General features: G+C 37.0%; 1 protein-coding gene across 1 annotated transcript in view; it reads right to left on the bottom strand.

Annotated features, from left to right (window-relative positions):
* The window catches only part of CRYL1 (crystallin lambda 1), a 190,553-nt gene that overhangs the window by 33,952 nt on the left and 133,496 nt on the right, over positions 1-23,105 (bottom strand). The window contains exon 5 of the mRNA XM_044668308.1: positions 22,826-23,020. Within this exon, the coding sequence (XP_044524243.1) occupies positions 22,826-23,020 (195 nt within the window). The remainder of the gene's footprint in view (positions 1-22,825; positions 23,021-23,105) is intronic.

The raw sequence follows: 23,105 nt of genomic DNA, 5'->3' as shown, positions 1-23,105 counted from the left end.
GTGTGTGTGTGTGTGTGTGTGTGTGTGTGTGTGTGTGTGTGTAGGGGGTAATCATGAATCATGTAACCATGGAAAAATATTCTAAATATTAAAAAAAATTTTTAAAGAAAAATTATTCAATAAAAAAAGTACATAGTCAAGCTTATCTGATGCAAGTATAGGTATAGCACCTCCACTCACCCTCTGGCAGGTCTGGATTGTTCAGCTCTCCATAGTCTCTCCATTATTCCTGCACTAGGTGAGCAAGGCTCCTGCAGGCTGTGCTAAGTTACTATTCCCCTCTCTCATGATACCCTGGCTTCCAAACCACTTGCCAAGTTAAGCAACGTAGGTATTCTTATCTCTAATAACAAGTAAGGAAACTGAGGCAGAGAAAAGTTAACTTGTTCAAGGCCATTTAATAAGTATGAGGGCTGGGATTTGAACCCTGACCTCTTGATTCTAAATCCAATATTGAATCAATTACATCAAATAGCCCCAGAGTATCTGCTGACCTCCAATCCCACATCTCCAACTACCTCTCAGACATCTGGAACTGGATGTCCAGCAGACCTCTTAACTCAGTATGTACAAAACAGAACTCATTATCTTTTCCCCTAAACTTTCTTGTTCCAGTAAAGGATATATGAACCACATCCACCCAGTCTCTCAGGCTCATAGCCAAGGAGTTGTCCTGGGTTCTTCACTATCTCTCACCTATCTTCATCTAATCTTCCCATTTAACCTTTGAAAAATCTCTCTAATATGTCCCTTTCTCTCCTCTGGCACTGCCACTATTTTAGTGCAGGCTCTTATCACCTCACACCTGGTGGTTCTATCTACTTCAAGCTTTTCTTCACTACAATCCATTCTCCATTAGGCCACTAAAGTAATTTTCCTAAAGCACAAGTCCAGTTATAACACCTCACTAATCAATAAACTCAACTGGCTTCCTATAGGCTTCAGGATCAAATGCTCAGTTTGGCATCCAAAGCCCTTCACAGTCTAGTTCCCTCCTACCTTTCTAGTCTCATTACTCTTCAGCATATACTCTTCAGTCCAGTGGCACTGACCTCCTGCCTATTCCACAAACTCCATATACATCACTGGACATTTTCTCTGACTGTCCTCCATATCTGGAACACTATCTGTCCTCTGCTCTGACTACTAACCTTCTTGGCATCAGGTTTCAACTAATTCCCATTGTTTAATGGAAGCCTTCCCTAACCCCTCTTAATTCTAGTGCTTTCCTTCTGATAATTATTTTCTATAATTTGCTATGTATATTTTTGTTTGAATATTGTTTCCCTCATTAGATCGTAAGATCCTTAAAGACGGGGACTGCCATTTGCCTCTTTTTTGCATCTTTAGAGCTTAGCACAGTGCTTGGCACATAGTAGGAGCTTCATCTTTTTTTTAATAACAGATATTTCTGTGTGAATTTAATATAAATTGTACCCTCTCATTCCATTTGAAAACTGATTCTTGATACCAGCCCCACTTTTTGACTGACAAAGCACATGAGGCTACATGACATCCTGGCCTGCAGAAGGGGCTGATGGAAGTCCCTGTGTGACCAGTGACATGTCCAGAAGTCAGGACTGGGACTCAAGGACTGAAGTTATAGCCTGTCCAATCAGAGAGTTCCAGAAGTGGTTACAAGTGGCTTTATAAGACAGTGACACAGGTAATTGCATTCTCTCTTCCTAGATGAGAGCATTTCTGTTTCCCTTCTGGACTATTTAATGCTGGGCAGGCACTGGCTTTATCTCTCAGCTTGAGCCACTGAAGCCCAGGAGCTTGAGCTCCAGCCAGGGCAGCTAAAGCAGCTAGGAATTAGGTGGCCAGGTGATCATGTGTTCATACTCACACTCACTCTCCCTTTCCCTCTCCCTCTCTCTCTCTCTCTCCTTATCTCCCTCTCTCTTTCTCTCCCTCTCTCTCCTTCTCTCTCTCTGTCCCCCTTCCCCCTCTCCCTCTTTCTTATTATCATTCTCTCTCTTTTTCCTTCTCCCTCTCCCTCCCTCTCTCCCCCCTCTCTCTCATTCTCTCTCTCTTCTTCTCCTCTCTCTTTACTAATAAATATAATAATACTAATAGAAATACTAATAAATAATTATAAATTAATAGTCTCCAGAGAATTTTAATCATTGGATTACCTGTAAAGTATATCATTAGAAAGAGATATGACTGGAAAAGTTGGTGGCCCCGTCATGCATTGAGAAAGGAATAATTGACAAAACACTCTATGTGCTCCTTCTGTACTCACAAGAAATATAGAGGAAGGAAGACCTCTAGGTAGCTCAGTGGATACAGAGCCAAGCAAAGAGGTTGGAGGTCTTGAGCTCAAATCTAACCTCAGATACTCTCTAGCTGTATGACCCCAGGCAAATCATTTAACCTCAGTTGTCTAGCCCATATGGCTCCTCTGCCTTGAAACCTACTGATCTTAACAGAAAGTAAGGATTAAAAAAAAAAAAAAAAGTCTAGAGGAACAGTCTACCCCACCCAAGCACGAGTGGATAACATTTGGGGATAAGAGTTACATGTGAACCGAAAGCATAAATAGGTTGCAGTATGCATTGCATTTTGAAGGGAGTAACCAGTTTGTTAAAGTCAGTAATATAACATATCCATTGAGGTATTGAAAAAACGTCTATCTTGGGCAAATGCTTAGAGATGGACATGGAACTGGCCCCAGAGGAGGAAAAAGAGGTCAAGCTGAATCACATATGGTCAACTGTACAGCACTTAATCTAATGCTAAATCAGAAGCACAATCTCAGAGTTAAAAGGAGCCTCTAATCAGGAGCCATTTAATCTGTCCCGTGTCCTAACAAGAATCCCCTCCAAAACATACCCCAAAAGTGAGCATCTGGTATTTGAAAACCTCCAGTAAGAATGAACCGCTATTTCCCAACATAGTGCATTCTATTTGGACAACTCTAAACTGTTGGAAGTTTTTCCCTGACAACGAGCCTTCTTTGCAAGTTTTATATACTGTTTTACATCTAGAATAACCAGGAAACTAAAATATTAAACATAAGCCAATCACTTCAAAGTATAATATTCTATATAGTCTTTAAAAAGGGCTTAAAATAAAATGAATAACAAAATATAATAAATAATAAAATGCATATTTTAATATTCCAATATGTAGAAAAGGAAATTATCATGAAACTATGAATTTATTGAACATGCCACATGCTTTTAAAATATATACATGCGGCAGCTAGGTAGCATAGTGGGTAAAGTGGCAAGTCTAAAGTCAGGAGAACCTGAGTTCAAATTTGGCCTCTGACACTTTCTAGCTGTGTGATCCTGAGTAAGTCACTTTACCCTGATTGTCTAGCCCTTGCTACTCTCCTGTCTTAGAATTGATACTAAGACAGAAGGTAAAGGTTTTAGAAAAAATGAAATAAAATGTATATAAACATATATGTGTATATATCTAATAAATCCAAGCCATTACTTTCAAACCTGTATTGCTTATCTGTGCTTCCTTCTGTTTTTCTCTGTGCAGTTTTTGAATCATCATTACCCTCCCTCCTCCTCAACTATTCAAAATAGAAAATATTCCCAAACCTTGTAACAGATAAGTAAAGTCAAGCAAAACAAATCATACCACAGTTACGACTAAAAAACGTATATTTCTCTCCACATTTTGAATACATAAGCTCTCTTCAAGAAACAGATAACAAATTTCATCCTAAGTCCTCTGTAGAAATTGCTAGGAATTGTTTTGAACTGAGTTCTTTGATTTTTTTTTAACCTTACCTTTCATCAATACTCTGTATTGATATATTGGTTCCAAGGCAGAAGAGTGGTAAGGGGTAGGCAACTGGGGGCAAGTGACTTCTCCAGGATCACATAGATAGGAAGTGTCTGAGGCCAGATTTGAACCTAGGACCTCCCATCTCTTGGTCTGGTTCTCAATCCACTAAGTCACCCAGCTGCCCCCACTCTTAAAAATCTTAGAACTAAACCAATATGTCCTATAAGTCCTTAGTTTTTCTTACTTAACTTCAATACTTCCTAAAGACAATTAAGTTCTGAAGGGATATTTGTTTCTTCTCACATATAGAATGTTTGTATTTCCTATAAACTATTCCAATTATTCAAATAAATTTGCTTTTCTAAGTTTTCTTGACTTGTGTTTGTATTTCAGAGTTCTAGTCAGCTCTAGTATTTTTATAAGAAATAGTTGAAAGTCCTTTTTTTAAAAAAACTGAAGGTCAGGTTTTTTTTCTCTTGTAGAATTATATTCAGCTTTGAGGGATAAATAATTCTTGGTTGTAACCCTATATCTTTTAGCTTTGAGAAATTGTATTTCAAGATCTCTTCTCATTAATAGTTAAGGCTGCTAGGTTTTGTGTGACTGTAAGTATAGTTCCTTGGTACCTGAATTTCTCCTTTCTGAATGCTTGCAATATTTTTTCTTTGATATGAAAGCTTTGGATTTTGGCTATGACAGTCCTGAGTTTTCCTTATAAGCTTCTTTCAGGAGATGTTTGATGGATTCTTCATTCTTTGCCTCTAATAGATCTAGGTTCATTTATATTTCTTGAAATATAGTGTTCAGACTTTTTTAAAAAATCATGGTTTCCAGGAAGCTTAGTGGTTCTAGAATTATTTATCCCAGACCTGTTTTCAAGATGAGTTGTTTTATTAGTTGGCATTTTACATTTTCTTTTTTTTTTCAATCTTTTGATTTGTTCTAATATTTCTTGCTATCTCATGGAGTCACTGATTTCTGTTGGGTCTGTTCTAATTTTCAGGGAGTCCATCACAAGAAAGATTTATCATTTTGTGTTCTAAGCAATTTGTTCTCCTTCCAATTCTTCCCTCAAGAATTTTAATTTCATTTAATATCTGTTGTTTCATTCTACATATTCATGTAGTCCTTTGGAAAATCAATTCCCCATTTAGTTGTTAGGGTGTTGTTCTCCTCTTCTATGTTGGATTTTGGTCATCTTTGTACTTCTTATACTTCCTTAGAGTGGTCTGTATCTTCTTTGGTTTGCTCATCTCTTCAGTATTAGTGCTTATACTGAGGCTTTGGGTCAGGGCTACTCTACCCTCTTTTTTGACTTTTGAGTGGAATGATTGACCCTGCTTGGTCTCTAGGCAAAGCACAAGGATTCCCCTACTTATCCCTCCACTTGCTAAATATAGATTCCCTTTGAAATTGAGAGCCAAATCTTCAGGGATCTATCTATATGGCATCTCAGAATAGAGTGTTAGAAGAAACCTCAGTCTTGGACTGTGCTTTCCCAGTTTAATGATTGCAAACACATAGTGGATTTCCAACCAATGTGAGAGTGTGGTTTCTCAGGGGTGACCTTCACTGGCATTGCCTTATGATAAAGCCTTTCAGGTTACCAGCTCTCATGGCTCTGACCAACCTCTGGTGCTATAGGAACCTACCAGCTTGCAGGGTCAAATGAGGCCCCTTTTGTAGAAGTCATCACTTAATAAAATTGCTTATTGATTTCTTGAATGTTATTTACTCTGGTGCTATTTTTAAGGTTGTTTTTGTTTGTTTTTCTGGAGTAAAGATATGAGAAGGGGACTACCTTCCTCCATTCTGACAGACAGGTTGGCTAGAAAAGATGCTCTTTCCATTGGAGGACAAAGAATATGGAGTCATGAATTGTCTACAGCTTTTCTGTTATAATGAATCCTGGAGATTAGCAAGAAAGACTCAACAAAATACAGCTGACAATATTCTCAGGGAAGCAATGAGGCACAGAGTGGGTCTGAGAGAAAGGACTACATGAAATCAACCCATGGTTTCCATAAGCGTTTGTCATGCTTTTTTTTTAAGTCCTTTACATTCATGCTTTTTAAAGAACAATGAATTTATCTACATCTACTCTTGTTTGTGGGACCAAGGATTGTGTTTGCTTCTTTAATATAATTTTAAAGCAGGGGTTCTTAATCTAGGGGTCTATGAATTTGCTTTTTAAATATTTTGATAACTATATTTCAATATAAATGGTCTCCTTGATAATTCTGTGTATTTTATTTTAAAATATTCTGAGAAGAGATCCATAAGTTTCACCACACTACCCAAGGGATCTATGACACACAAAAAATTAACAACCTTTCCTTTAAAGGCTTTCCATAGCCCTGCATGACTCTTCCTGTCATGTGAGTAGATACAGGCAATGCTCTCATTGTCTCTTTCCCTTCCACCTTTGCATTTTCCTGTTGGATGCATTTCAGAAGAGTTATAGCCTGAGGCTGGGTCCACATTATTTCAAACATTTACCTGCTGATGGAGAAACTTCTGAGATAACCTCAGCTTCCTACTACTTGTAAAAGACTGCCCTGGACATGCTTTCTCATGCTTTATCTCCTTCAGATTTAAATGCCTCAAGCCACTACAGAGTTACCCTCTGAAAGTCCTTTCTTGGATTTGGCTTTGTCAGATTTAAACAAATGTTCTCTATTTTCCCTCAGTCCTATGGCTTCACTTCTTCTTGATAGATGTCTAAACAATTGGCAGGTAATATACTTGTTTTGTCATTGAAAAGTTAAGAAATGCTTAGGTCTACATATTTATGGAAAGAGGGGGTCAAGGTACTAAATGCTTTGACATGTATACAGCTTATTATGAAAAAGAGAAGAAAAAAATCCTCTTTTCCCAAAAGTAAAAATTCACCAACATGTTACACAGAATGGAAAAGCTGATCTGAAAATTCCTACCAAATTCCCTGGTACTGAATCATAACTGGATGCTTTTTTAGTGGACAGAGGCACTGTGGAGCTCAATAAAAGAGGCAAGAGTTACCATTATGACAAATGAGGAAACTGTGGGAGGGAGAGGGAAGAAGGAAGCAATAAGAATGGGAGATAAGTTTGTTAAGTGACTGACGGTAGCAATTCACACTGGTATTGTTCCTTCATTCTGAGGAACTTCCCAGGCTGGCCCCATGATCATTGCTTCACTCCTTTCCTATCCCTGTTCCAAACTAACTCTGAACTTCTCAATTCCTCAGCAACCTTCTAACACTTGAAAATGCCTCCATCTCTTCAGTCTTCTTACCATGGAAGATCCTTCCACTCTTCCAGCCCAGTCCTCTGATTGGTGAATTCCTCCCAGAATCTCTATTTTGAGGAAGTTCTGGGCCAGGTCAATGCTCACTCCTATATTCCTCTCCCTGCTCTACTCTTCATACTCCCAACTTCTCCATATCTCCATATGAATACTTTCCAATCCCATTCCCCAGATTTTCAGGTCCCAGTTATGTGTTTTACTTCCCCAATTAGAAAGTAAGCTCCTTGAGAGTAAGCTTTATTTCTTTTTGCTTGTATTTGTATTTCCAGTGCTGAGCATATAGTAAACAAAATAAATACCTGTTTATTTGTTTGAATTAGGGCATACAAAGACCTTTACTTACAGTAACCTTGAAAAGAGTAATGCTAATATCATCATCCTCATTTTGCAGATGAAGAAAGAGACCATGAGAGGTAAAGCATCTGCCTTATCCATGGTATTATAGCTAATAAGAAACTCAGACAAATCTCAAACTCAGACCTCACAACTCCAAGTCTACCACTTGCCTGCCATACCATGATGCACTAAGTTTACTTAAAATTAAATTGGGGCATGATTTAAAAATATCTGCCTTATAATCTAGTCCTTAGTCACAGGTGCTCCCTTGATAATGCATCCGGCCTTTCCACCTCCCTTTTCCCCAGCCCAATCTTATCTAATGTTTGAATTCTAGCAATTGATATCATTCTCTTTTGATGTGAATACTAACTACCTCTAATTTATAATACTCATGATCCTCCCTAAGCTATATTAATATTACTAACATGAAAATGAGAAAGATGAGATCAAAAGAAAAAGGAAGCAATAGGCATCATGGGCTTAAGTCCATTTCTGGAATTGCTATTAATTGATCATATATCCACTACCCAGTCATCTCTTCTTTTATGATAGGTTTTGGACAGCTAGACTCTGAGAAAATATCTTTTCCTTAAAGTGAATTGTGAGAACCAAGGAGCTTGGCTCTTCTCTAAGTGTTGATAAATACATATTTTCTGACTGCAGAGAAAAGAAAATTCTCAGTATCTCTTTTTCATTAGCACCCAAACTAAAATCTAGCCCTTAGCCTGGGCAACTGTTTCCCTATATGGTAGTAAGCTTAGGCTACCATGTATGATACTTTCCAATGAATCAATAAAAGGCTTTCAGAGAATGATATCATGGGAGAAACTGAGGCAGAGCCATACATACTTGTGTGCTGTGCACATTACATGGGCTCTCTCATGTATCACAATTGAAGATTCCGTTTCATACCATTCTTTAACCCATCAACATTGCTTTGTAACATCTCTCCAACCCAAGAAAGGTGTACTACCTTCAGCTTTAGGCATAAGCTAAATAACTTAGCATCGTGTTGGTAGCTTTTATATAACTAACAGAAAATAACATGTACTCCAAATTGTATAACTACTACACTTAGAATGATGGTTAGCAGAATCTCCCTCCATCTTTCTCTCTCTCATACACTCATACATTACCCACTGATACACTCATATTTTTTTCTATTAAAGTATAATTGACCTATATAAGGAAGTCTATTTTTTTCTGCAGACATCTATGGTAACAAGTTTATTTTTTAAGTTTAGCATTTATTCATACAGGTCTACTAACTAAGAGGAAAATCCATTCATTTGTATCCTTGCTTAGGAAATCTAGTGGATAAACAAGGACATATAATATTAGTACATATGGCTCAGTGGATTCAGAGCCAGACCTGGAGACGGAAGGTCCTAGGTTCAAATCTAGCCTCAGACACTTTCTAGCTGTGTGACCCCGGGCAAGTCACTTAACCCCCATTGCCTAGCCCTTACTGCTCTTCTACCTTAAAACCAATACAGAGTATTGATTCTAAGACGGTAAGGGTTTAAAAAAAAGTATTAGTACATAGAATAATTAGTCTTATGAAAGGGACATCATTTGGAAGAGGAACTTTTTATCTTGAGTGATTCTTATAACTCCAAGGCATTGTAGCATCCTATTCTTTTTCTTGTTTTATAAATTTCACTCCAGCCTTACCAGCAGCCCCACATAACATCACTGTAGGACTTTTAAAAAAATGAAAATGAAGTTAAATTATTTAATTTGTAGACAATCTTAAAAAAACTTTTGGATATCTTACATATTGACTCCTGAATGCTTTCACAATTATATCTTATCCAGAACAGATCTTCAAAAATTTGATCTATCTCTTTTCTCATCTTTGTTTTCTTTACTGTTGTTTCAACCTCCTCTATAGCAGGCACATAATATATGTTGATTGATTGATTGATTGATTGATTTAAGTACATCTGTGACTATGATATTAGGCTCCAGTCGTGGTGTTTCTACTAACCTTGATGAAGAAAGTAGTTTTGGTAAAATGGTTTTCGTAAATACATTCCTTTTTGGGGGAGCAGCTAAGTGGTTCAGTGGAGAGACACCCAGGCTTGGAGATGGAAGATGCTGGGTTCAGATCTGGCCTCAGATACTTCTTAGCTGTGTGATCCAGGGCAAGTCACTTAATCTTAATTGTCTAGCCCTTACCATTCTTTTGCCTTGGAATCAATAATCAATATCAATTCTAAAACAGAAGGTAAGGATTTTTAAAAAAATCTTTTCCCTTTTTTTCTGTTTATAGTCAGTCTTCTTTCCATTTTCATCATTGGGTTAATGTAGAATGATTTTGCTCAATCAGGTTTCTTACTAAGCTTTCTTTTAGACTGTTTCTCTGCTTTATGAGACAATATTGTTCATAATTGTCATTCTTCCTAAGCTTTTATAAATTCTCATTTTTACCCAATGTTGTTTTTGACAGTCATTCATCTCTTATCATTTGTAGGAATTAATTTTTATTGGTTAAATTTCTGACATAATTAATATAGTTGGTGAATTAATATAGTTTGTGTCAATGGTACTTCAGTTATCAATTTCCTATTTTTTATTTTCAATTAATTGTTTAAATAGTTCAGTGTTAAATTGTTTTAATTACTATGCACATCACATTTTTTCTTTTTTTTATCACATTTTCATTTTTTACTACTTCTAATTTTAGCTCTGACAAGTCAATGATCTGACAATTCATTAACAGATGTAACTCTTCTATCAATAACAAATCTTTTCCTATCCAGTTCTACTTTTCAACAAAGTGTTCACAGTTAAGAAGCATTAAGTTCCTGTGTCTTTTATAAGCTTTTGGCCTCATTCTTTCCATCTTCTAAAATCAAGTTTTCCTCTATCCTTTACTTTTATCATCTTTGCAATTGAATTCATTAAATATCAGAGGACATGTTGATTTGATTTGAGAGGTCTTACTGAGTTTTTTGTGGATTTTTTCTGACACTTTACCCTTATGTGTTCCTTAGGAAAAGATTTCAAATAATAGAAAAAAAATCTTGGCCTTTATTAATATTGAAAAAAGAGGTCAACTGATAGAATATCAATAAATTCTAACATATATGCCAACTCTCTATATAAAACCTTTTTGATATTGCCTATATACAAATTGAGAGCATCCTCCACAAGATCGGAAAGTGTAAATGAAATTCAACAATGGACATCTTTATATTTTCTGAATTAACTAAAAATTAGGGAACATGAGATTGTTGCTTAAGGATCCCATTGTGCTTGTTGCTTAAGGATTCCAAAGAAAGCTTATAATTGGGTAGAATAAAATATTGCCATGTAGGATTTTTTATAACAAGTTGTCTCCCATCTAGACATCAAGATCATTGCAGAATCTCTAGAGGATTTAAGAAGAGAAATAGTCCAGTCCAAACACTTTTTTTTTATTTAAACCCTTACCTTCTGTCTTGGAATTAATAATGTGTATTGGTTCTAAAGCAGAAGAGCAGTAAGGACTAGGCAATGGGGGCTGAGAGATGTTGTTGCTTGCTGTTGAAATATGAATCAAGATCAAGTTGTTTGATTCAAAGGTATCATAGGATCTGAGGCTATAAGTTGGTTAATGCAGTTTGCTGGCAATTCAAGTTGACCTAAGGCCTTCTCAAACCCAACCTCCCTCTCCCACAGCCAATCTCCAGATTGAAATGAGATTTCAGTTCATATCCTTCTCTATATACCTGAGCTACTAACTGACTTGGCACATGGCACCTCCTGCCAGTCTCAGCTCATTCTATGTTCTAAACAGACAACTGTCCATCACCTTGCTCTCCATGTTGGTTTGCAAAATATCATTACATGTCTGAGGTCACATTTGAACCCAGGACCTCCCATCTCTAGGCCTAGCTCTCAATCCACTGAGCTACCCAGCTGCCTTCTCCAATGATCTTTTGATAATAAAAATCAGGTGAAGCACAAAACTGGGAGCTGTATACTTGCCAAAAATATTTTCTATTGTGATGGAACAGATAAAACCTATACTTCAAGAGGACTACAAAGGAACCTCCTTCAGAATAAATGGTTTTCCAAATGCTTCCGTTTTTAGAATGGCTTAAAACACTGTATCAGCACCAGAACATTGCAGAGCCTCCTTAAAGAGATCTATAATCACTCTAAGAAATTTAGCCTACTCAACCCAACCGAAAGACCAAGAAAATGAAGACTTGCTATCGCCAAGATTTCTATGTATACTTGAATTGATATTCTTTAGAATTTATCAAATAGTATGTCTAGCTGGGACAGCCAATACAGATGGCCAAGTTGGGCTCTGAGAGAAACAGGAAGAGAAGAGTAAGTTGTACTGTTTTGGGGAAATTGCAAAGCTAAGCTAACTACTAAAGAAAAGCTAATTACTAAGCTAAAATATTTCATGAAATTCTGGGACCATCTTTTAAATACTTTTGTATGCTACCAGCATTGCTATATGTGGTAGCAAAATATGTAAAGCAATTGCCTCTGAAAAACTAAAAATGAGCATCACGTAGAGAACATGAGAGAGATGCAAACTGAGTGTGAGCAGGCTCCAACACAGAACCAAAGAAGAAAAGAAAAGAAATAAATTATGTCACCAAGAAATTGTATGGAGGAAGAAATGGGCTGGTCACATGGCAAGAATGAGAATAACAAATGAGCAGCCAATGCTCCACTTATACCACAGCAATATCACAAGAAAATCAGGAAGCCCTCTAGAATATTGGATTGGCATTACTGCCTACTCCCAAGTTATTAGGATATGGATGAGAGTTGCAGAGGGAGGGCAGGCAAGAATGGGTTGTGAGCTGGAACACTGGAAGAAACTCATAAATAAGAGATATCACAGACCCATTTGAGTACTTAGTAAAATTGGGAAACTGATTTCTGTTTGTTATGTAATAATTTTTCCCCAAAAAAAGACTGTATCTGAGTATGAATTTGGTGCCTAAGAGACATACAAACACAGAGATGGGAGGACACAAATACAAATAAAGACATGGGCAAACAAGAATAAATATATAAATACAAGGGGGCATTAAACCAAACAACCCCTAATTTCCCTTCCAATTATAAATCTATGAACAAGACAGAAAAGAAACATGCAGGGGGCATCTGTACCTTAAAAAGGACCATCTTGTCTTATCAAATGGTCATATAGACATTTAACTCAAACTTCAAGTTCCTACCAAACCTTCAATAGCCTGTGGATGGCAAAATGCCCAATTCACACATCATAATTTCCACACATTTTTCTTCTCATTTGATAAAGATCTATAAGTGAACTCAGTATCAAAATCTTCTATCTGTCCTATTTTGCTCCTCTGTTTGTTTGTGATGACTAATAGAGGATGCATTTTGATAAAGGGAAACAGTTCTATCTACATAAAAGATGGAATCTTATTCCAAACACAGAGATAAGTACCTGATATTAAAAAACAAACCAAAAAAAAACCACCTACATCATATGGGTCATGATCTTCCCAAATAAAGGGATCAAGTATTTTGGATTTCTGAAAATAAGGGGCTAATGACTTGCAGGGCTTAGCTTTGACATCATATCATTTCACAAGGATTGGAAACCTCCAAGGAAAGCAATGTCTCTCAGTTTCTCCATCACTGACACATAGAGATGAGCAGAAAAAGGTGTTGACAGCTTTAATTTGCTTTCTTATGATTCATTCAAACTATCACCACCCACTTACTATAACTCCACTGTCAAGAGAATTCTCCTACAAATACAAACTCAACTTTTTTTATGGTAAAGGACTTGTCATCACACCACTACTTCCTCTGATGTGTGATTACCTTAAGAATCTCTGCTTGGCATAAGGCCCCATTAGACAGGACTATCTTACCCAGCAGTTGAACCCAGATTAGGAAAATAGATGTCCATTTAAAGGAGTGACACTAGATACCCTCAGAATTTCTGGTCTTACTACTAGTAGCTATACAACAATCCAGGACAATCCGAGAGACTTATGAGAAAGAACGCTATCCACATCCAGAGAAAGAACTGTGGGAGCAGAAACACAGAAGAAAAACATAAGATCGATCACATGATTCGATGGGTATATGATTGGAGATTTTTACTTTAAATGATCACTCTAGTCTAAATATTAATGACATGGAAATAGGTTTTGAACAATGATACATGTATAACCCAGTGGAATTGCTTGTCAGCTCAGGGAGGCAGGGAGTAAAGTGGGGAGGGAAAGAACATGAATCATGTTACCATGGAAAAATATTCTTAATTAATTAATTAACTATTTTAAAATTGGGTGAAAATTATATTTTTGCTGACTACCTGAATCAGAGTATAGAAAAACAGGAATCTGTTTTGTAAATTGTCTTTAACAATACAATGGAACACACAAAATGTCTTTAACAATAACAATGGAACACTCTTAAGCACCAATAAATGTAATTCTGTCTGAAATTATTTTGTTTAGCTGAAATACCAAAAACTTGCAAAGGTCACTCTTAAGAAGATCTTATTTCCAAAGGCTGTCAAACACCAGAGAAAAGATCCTTAGCCTAATTCCCAGCCCTCTTGGTGCTAATCACCTCTACGGCACATAGAATTGTAAATAATCTCCAAGGATGAGCTGGGAGTTTGTCATCCACCCAGCCCTATTATGGACTATGGTGCCTAAGCACGTATTTGGGGTTTTCTCCCAGAGAATTTTCAGTATTACAGTGGCTACCTTGTAACCACAATGACATATTCTGTTACACCACACTATTAACAACAATTTGAAATGGATAAGGACCACAAAAAGGCAAATGACACGCCTTGGCCCTTCTCACTTTTATCCCATCTATCCAATTCATTGTCAAATTTTGGAATTTCTATCATTAAAACATCTCTCATATGCCCATCCATCTATATGCATTCCTTTTACGTGCATATCTACTTAGTACAGAACATCATCATCTATCATCTGAAGTACTGTAATAGCCTTCTAATTAAACTGGTTCAGTTTATTAACATATAAGTTATACTTTATATAATTTTTTAATTTTATTTATTTATATAATAATAAAATGTATTATATAAAATATATAAAATTTAATATATAAAATAGGGATAGATTTAGAGGCATTGAGACCAACCAGCAGGCAATAGTCAGATACATGGTATTCTTTACATTTATCAAAAATATATGTATTTTTAAAAGATTCATAGGCTACAAGTTAAGAGCACCTACACTAGAGGATATAATGTGTTCAAAGACAAATAAACATAGGAAATGTACAAAATAAATACACAATAGTTTGAGGTAGGGCTAATAACGGGCAGATAGAGAGGTAATAATCATTTATTAAGAACTAAACTATGCACCTTGCACTGTGCTAAGGATTGAAGATACAAATATGAGCAAAAGGAAAAACAGTTCCTGCTCTGAAAGGGATTACATTCAATAGGGGAAGGCCTATAAAAGAGAGCTAAAAAAGAGTTATCTAAGTGGGATCATGGAGGCAAAGTCTTGAGAATCAGAAAAAGAGAGGGAAGGGAATAAAGCAAATGAAGCATGGCCAGCCTCATCCTTAAAATGATGGTCCCAAGGGACTCACCAACTATAGAAAGGGGTTACAAAAGCAGAAGGCTTCAGGGAATGCGGGAAGTTGGCTATGGTGAGAAGGCAGCTGAGGATTGTAGGTCAAGATCAGAGTTAAAAGCAGAGCCAGGAACAGACTGAAGCATGTCCAGTCTAGGGCTCTCCCCACAATGGAAGCCCCAAAAGAAATTCACCAATGGTAAAAGGAGACCATAGAAGCTGAGGAATGTTCCAGGATAAGAAGGTAGTCTTGAAGAGTTCACAGGGTTTTACAAGGCCAAGGAGAAGAGGGAGAATATCTATTTTTAGGGGACATCCTGTGTAAAGAAGGCAAAGACAAAATATCATGTACAAAAAAGAGCAAGTTGTCCAGTTATTGCCTACTCTTTGCTTTCATTGGCATCAATTATGGGCCCTCCTCCTTTATATTACCCCTCCTTGCTAAATATCTGGCTATCTCCAGTCAGTTGACCAATGTATTTTTTGGCAAATTCCACCTAACACAAAAAATTCACAAAGAATCTGGAAATGAGCATTCTTCCACAAGGACTCACTCATTTGTAATATGAAAGGAAGGACTCGCTGAGACTGGTTGGAGTGAAAAGGAATAATGAGTAAGCCTGGAAAGAGAACCTGGAGGTGGATTATGAAGGGTTTAATGAAAGAAGAGTTTGTGTTTTATTCTAAAGGTAATGGGGAACCCCTAAAAGTTCTTAAGCAGGGGAGTGACAGGGTCAGATTATATAGGAATAATTCCTTCCTCATCTCTGGCTATTACAATCTTTCTCTTTCTTCAAGGCTCAGGTGCTACTTTCTCTGAAGCATTTTCAGAGATGCCCAAACTAAAAGAGCTGTCTCCACCCTCAATTGTTCCTGTAACATTTTGATAAAACACCCCCCTAGCCCAACTCCCCAAGCCTTTGTTTATATCATCACCTTCTCTGTGCCATATTTATTCCTGTCCCTGTCAAATCCCATTAGACTGAAACATCCCTGTGGTTTGTATCCTCAATACCTAGCACAGTGCCTTCCACACAGTGGATGCTTAATAAACATTTCTTGAATTGTATGACTCACCAAACAAAGGTAAAAAAGATGAGCAAATCACAAAAGTACCTCCAAGGAGGAAGCAGACCTACCATTTACATATTACCAATACTACCACCTGCCTTATTTTTTTGCCCATGCTCTAATCCTGAAATGTCAGAAAGAGAAAGAGCTGAAAGATAGTCCAGTCTCGCTTGGATCATCCAAAAAGAAAAAAGTTTATACCAAAGTATCAAAAAAAAAAATGAAAAAACAAACAAACAAAAAAAAAAAAAAACAGGGCAGCTAAATGGCTTAATGGACAGAGAGCCAGGTCTGGAGATGGGAGGACCTGGGTTCAAATCCAACCTCAAACATTTTCCAGCTGTGTGACCCAGGCCAAATCACTTAATCCCCATTGCCTAGCCTTTAACAGCCTTGGAACTGGTACTTATTATCAATTCTAAGACAGAAGGTAAGGGTTTAAAAAAAAATACCAAGCCTATTATTTATTTTCCCCAACACAAGCAACCTTGTACCATTTACACATGGATACATATTTGCATGCATTTATTCAATAAAAAAATTTCCAGAATGACATTATATTCAAGATACGGTGTTTAGTGCTTTGGGATGAAGAATTATATTATGTAGTCCATGCCCTGCTGGAGTTTACAGTCTAGAAGGAGAGATAAAATGTGTACAAAACAGGTAAAACACAGGTTAGAATGTGAAGAGTATGTAATAAGAGGCATAAAAAGCTACAGAGGTTCATAGGAGAAGATCATTTTCACCTGAGTGGATCAGAAAAAACGGTTCATGAAGGAAGGGGCATTTGGAATAGAAGAAGGAACTTAATAGAAGGAATGAAGGTACAGGGAGAAATTGAATAAACTGAGGTTCAAAAGAGAAGGGCATTCCAAGAAGAAAAAGACATGAGGGAAGTCCATCTAGTAAAACCTTCAGATTGGGCAGATCCAAAAAAGAATTCCTCAGCTTCTCTCTAAAACATGCTCCTCCCCCTAACATCCTTCCTTCTATTGATGACACCAATATCTTGAAGTTAGTGATGGCATTAACAGCCTCATGTTTAAAACAGGCTTGAAACCTCAGTCATCTTTGACTTTTTTCTTTCTTCCTACACATCCAATCAGTTTGATTCAATAAATGCGACACTGTGCTAAGCACTACTGACTGTCAACTCCTTTCAATTCCACCTTGGCAATATTGCTTACTTTGACCCTCCACGCAGATATAAACAAAAAAAGGCAGTCGGGAGAAAAAAACAAATGCAGAGACTTGTGGAGGTGGTTGCCTTTTGACAGAATGACCCAGATCCTGGGCCAGCCTATCCTGTTCTTAAAAGGTAGCCTTCCAAAAGTCCCTAAAAGTTAATACAAAGTAAAGAAGGAAAAGACCTCAGAGATCACTTAGTCCACCCACTCCCTTCATTGTATGGATAAGAACACTGAAGATGAGACACATGAAATGACTTGTAAAGGTCACACCCATAGCCAATAGGGACTTAACCTGTAAAAGGGTAACAGTAAGAGATCAAGCTGGAAAAGCAGGTTGGGGTCAAGTTATAGAGAGTTTTAAATGCCCAATTAAGGAATATGGATTTTATTTTTTTCTATGATCATCATCATATTTCAAGAAAATCAATATGGCATTCATTGCTAACCTAGAGAAGTTTGGGAAATTATATCACCATGCAGTGCCTACAACCAGTGAAGACTAAGAGACTTTGGTGGTATATTGTAATGTAGGAGAAAGTTTCGGATCTACACAGTGCCTTGAACATAGTAGATAATGAATGTATTTTGAATTGAATAGAATGCAGGGTCCAGGGGGAAGCTGGGTGGCTCAGTGGACTGAGAGTCAGGCCTAGAGATGAAAGGTCCTGGGTTCAAATATGACTTCAGACATTTCCCAGCTGTGTGACCCTGACAAGTCACTCAACCCTCATTGCCTAGCCCTTACCACCCTTCTGCCTTGGAACCAATACTCAACATTGATTCTAAGATGGAAGGTAAGGGTTTAAAAATGTTTTTAAAAGAATAAGAGGGTTCATGCATCTGGGTTCAAATCTTGGCTCTGCTTCTTGCTACTGACTTTCGGAAAAGTCAGTTTTGCATTCTGGGTCTTAGTTTTCTCCTCTGTAAACTAGACTATATGATATATATCTAAGTTCCCTTCTAGCTCTAAATATAGGATTGTTCTTGAAATACCTGCTTGCCACGTAGGGCAAAGTTTCTGGCATTAAAATTATATTTAAAATTAAAAAGTGACTCATTTTGCAACTCCTAATCTTGCATCAGAGAGAAATGCCCATCCTGCCTCCCTTAAATGCAGCTTTGCCAATAGCATACAAACTCTCCTGTTTGACATTCAAAGTTCTTCACAATTTGATTCCAATCTACCTTTCCTGATTGATTTGCACAATACTCTGCCTTACACGCTATTTTATCCTATCCAAACTGTCCTACTTTTTGTTCCTTATAAATAACATTTTTCCATCTCTTTCTTCCACACCTTTGCAGTGTCCCTCAGACCTAGAAAGTTCTTCTTCCTCATTTCTACCTCTCAGATCCTTAGTTTCTTTTTTTTCTAATAAATTTTTACTTTTTCCAGTTTACACAGCAATACAATTTTTTAAATATTCATTAATAAAAAAGTATTTTAGTCGGCATCATTTTGTAAAGTAGTTTGAAATCTGGAACTGCTAGGCCTCTATCCTTCATATTTTAAAAATTACATACTTAACCACTACCAATAACAAAAAACATCTAACTAAAGTGCATTAAAAATTATGTGCAAAACCACAAACTCCACATTTTTTACAATATGTTTAAAAACATTTAAATATATATGTGTGCTACTATAAACATCCTCTGCTATTGAGTTCCCTTTGCATTTGTTTTACTTGGATACTTTTTTCTTTTGATTTTGTGGCTGTTATTTTTTAAGTAATCATATGTATTATTCTTATCCTCTTTTCTTCTTTTCATACATTTCCCCTATTTTTGCTATATTTCCAATATTTGTCATTTCTAATAACAATTTTCAGCCATTTCTCCCATTTATTGCCCTAGTTTCCTTTAAGGTCCTGATTTTCCCAGGTGGTTACTGCTTTCCTTTTCTGAACACAATTCCTTGTCTTTGCATATATTTTACACTGACTTATCTGTATACATGCAGTTTCCCCTGGTCTAACACAAGCTCTTTGAGGGCAGAAGTGGATCCATTTTCTTCTTTATATCCCTAATGTCTTCCATGGCATTTAGTACATTGTTGTTGTTGTTGCTATTATTGTTCAGTCATGCCCAACTCTCTGTGACCCCATTTGGGGTTTTCTTGGCAAAGCTCCTGGAGTGGTTTGCCAATCCCTTCCTTCTCCAGCTAATGTTACAGATAAGGAAACTGAGGCAAATGGGGTTAAGTGACTTGCCCAGGGTCAGATCCAGCACTCTATCCATTGTCCCACCTAGATACCTTTAGTATGCAGTAGGCAATAAGTAAATGCTTGCTGTATAAATAAATGCTAGTGACGTGAAGGACAAATTAGAGTGAAGAGAGAAACTAGAGGCAAAAAGATTAATTAATCAATCTATCTTATATCAAGCATTTAGGAATCTACTTTTTAGGAATCTGCTAGTTCAAGCAAGAGGTAATGAGGGCTTATCTACACTAGGGTAATAGTGTGGGAAATGTTGAGAGCACATGCTCAAAGACTGTAATGTAGGATCATAGAATCAGAGACCCAGAGCTAAAAAGAACTTCAGGGGGCATCTAATCAAACCTCTTCATTTTACAAATGAAGAAATTGAGGCTCAGAGAAGTTAGATCTTAAAGACTGAGTGGATACTAGTGGGAAGAAGAGAGAAACAAAAGATGCCTCTGACATTTTGTGGTTAGGAAGATGGTGCCATTGACAGAGTTAAAGAAATTAGGTGAAGAAAGAAGAGGAAAGTTTCTGGGAAGGAAATGATGAGTTTCACTTTGGATATTTAAGGTGTTAACAAGATATCCAGGAAGTTGAAGTGTTGATCTAGAGGGTAAGAGGGTGAATGAGGCTCAAGATCACGATTTAAGAGTCATCCTTATAGGGAAGGGGAGAGAAAAGGGGGAAAGGGAAGGGAACATGCATTTATTAAATGAATACTATGTGCTTAGTACTATGCTAAGTGTTTTACAAATTTCTGAGGCCTTGGTAGTAGGAAAGGAGGGAATGGAGAATGAGACAATGGGAGGGGGGTGAGAATAGAACCCTACAACAATGAGGGAATAGGAGAAAGAAGAAAAGGCAGAAAAGGAGGCAGAGAAGTAGGGATCGGAAAAGTGAAATACAATACTTTCCTTTTACCTTGAATGTTGAGAGGAAAGAAAATAGCACAGCATATTCTGTGGCTACACCTCTTAGACTTCCTCAAAAATAAAAGACTGAGGTGGATTTAAAAAAATTTAAGCCACTAAAATGAAATAATTTTGGAGGGGATACTATAATTTTATTTTGTTAATTAAATTAATTTTCAATGAGGATAAACATTTTAGATATCTGTGAATTTTTTTTTAATTTTCCTCAGGAGGAACTTTTTAATTTCATTTTTTAATGCTTTAGAGAACATTAACATAAGTTAGTGAATTTTGGTTTGGCAGGGTCAGAGACAACCAAAATGCCTTAAAGGACCACTGGCCCAGAAAAAGAAAGGCCACAAATGTCTTTATAATCATTGCTTTATTGTATACAATACAATACTCCCAGATTGAAGTAGTGGTAAAATAGGGTTAGGACAAGTAACTGAAGATGCTCATGGTAAACAGATAATTAACTGACTTATAAAAAAAATAACACGACCAGGAGCCAGAAACAAGACTTATAGAACATCACATACATTCTCTACCTATGTCTCCTCCTACTTCTGGGCGCCTGGCTCAAATATGGCATAAATATCTCAGAGACAAAGCAGTGAATGGTAAAATAATCTAAATATATGGGGCAGTTAATGATGCTAGTACCATATTATTCTCCCAAACAGCATGACACATGATATTCCTATTCATTATCCTACTTTGCCATGCCATTAGAGCAATGGGTTAGTAGGTGATTATCATCTTGCTTTATATATGATTTTGTTATGGTGCAGTTGCATCTGACTCTTTGTGGCCCCATTTAATGCTTTCTTGGCAAAGTTACTAGAATGGTTTACCATTTCCTTCTCCAGCTGATTTTACAGATGAGAAAACTGAGGCAAACAGGATTAAATGACTTACGCAGGGTCATATAGCTGATAAGTGTGTGAGGCCAGATTAAACCCAGGAAGATGAATCTTCCTCTCTCCTCACTGTGCCACCTAGCTGTCTCAACTTTATATATGAGGTTGCTGAATCAGGGTAGCATGGTGGGTCAAAAGTGTTGTCCAAAAAGAACTCATGCCCATGAATTCCCAGCTCAGGATTCTTTCCATAAGGCTAACTACAGCTGCCTTAAAAATTATTTTCTTTGCTCACATTTAGAGAGAAGAAGAAGCTTGTAGGTTCAAGCTGAAGTATCAAAACTATAACTAGGGCATGGTTACTATACTTTTGCCCCAGGGCACTGAAACATAGGTGATACTAATAGAAAGTTCAGTCCTTCAGTAGCATAAAACAACTGTAATTAATACTACTCAGCAAGAATATTTTTGGTCTAGACCTATGATTTCACCATTACAGGAAGCTTTAGGGAGGATACTGCCTCTATAATGCAGATCAGCACCTGTCTTGCAACTTAAACTCTTAAGTTGACTTATGCAGGGTCATACAGACAATATGTGTTAATAACCCCTGTCTTCCTGAATCCAAGGCTGGTTTTGTATCCACTATGTGCAATGCCTTTCTAATAATTAGTTAAAACAGGAAGCCAACTTTCTCCTCCTATAGTGGCAACCCAAGGGAGTGCCTCCCTGGCATCCCATCCCTGATAGGGCCAGCCATGTGTCACCTCAGGATGTTCTGGAGTCTTTAATAACCTCTACGACAGAATGGAGAGCAAGTTTTATATCATTTGTCTTAGTTTCAAAAATATACAAAAACAACCCAGTCAGGAATGGCTTGCTATCAGATTTCTTTGATGGTCAAAAATAAAAAAAAAAATTAAAAACAGTCTAAGGAGAATGTTCACTAATATAAGAGGTAAACATATTAATAACAGCCTTAAGATACCAATTTCCTTTTCCATTCTTTTTTTTTCTGAAGGATTAAAAATGAATGTGTTTCTTGTTTAAGAAACTCCAGATGCAATATTATTTCTGCTCTGGGGTCAAGATTGGAGTGGTGAGAAAATCTATAGTGTCACAAACAGATAATTATAAGGCAATGGTATGAAAGAGCAAGAGGAGAGAAACCTGTCATTATATCCTAATATCATATAACAATTTACTTTGGGAAAGGAATTTCTGAAACATAAATGGCTTCTATCTTCAATTTTATTCTCATTATCTTTTGCCTGAACCCAACAGAAAAAAATAGCCAACAGCCTCCTGAAGGAAGTTGGAAATGACAGTGAACCTGACAAATAATAGGGCTATTTCTTACTTTCCAATCATTCAAATTTTCTTTCCTTAGTTCCACACACAATTGTACTGCATGGGCACAACTGCTCTTGGGGCTTAAATGTTTCCTCTTGATGTTTTGTGTTGCTGTTTCAAGCTTTTCATAGCTCCCCATCTCATGGTACCACCCTATACCCCGATGCCAGCCCCTTTTTGTTATCTGGTAACTAGTTGAATGTGTGTCATTTTCACAGAAAGTCACCTATTTCTATCACATTTGTTCAGAACCTCAGAAAAGTTTAAGAAAAGTAGACATACATCAACAAGCCTCCAGGCTTCACTGATGATGGCGTACTGGATGCGGTTCAGAATAAACCCATCAATCTCCTTCATTATTCGGACAGGTGACTGCCCAATTTTCTTCATTAGAGCATATGTTCTCTCCATTGTGGAAGGATCAGTCTCTGGATGTGGGACCAGTTCAACCAATGGAACATAATATGGTGGATTTACCTTGACATAAAGAAAAAAGTAACAAGCAATGAGAAGTCAAAAAAAAGTGTTTTGGTACCACAGAATATATTCTTGCTATTGTTTT

The sequence above is a fragment of the Gracilinanus agilis genome, chromosome 3 (genome assembly GCF_016433145.1).
Source record: "Gracilinanus agilis isolate LMUSP501 chromosome 3, AgileGrace, whole genome shotgun sequence".
NCBI lineage: Eukaryota > Metazoa > Chordata > Mammalia > Didelphimorphia > Didelphidae > Gracilinanus > Gracilinanus agilis.
This window is presented reverse-complemented; position numbering and strand designations above follow the sequence as displayed.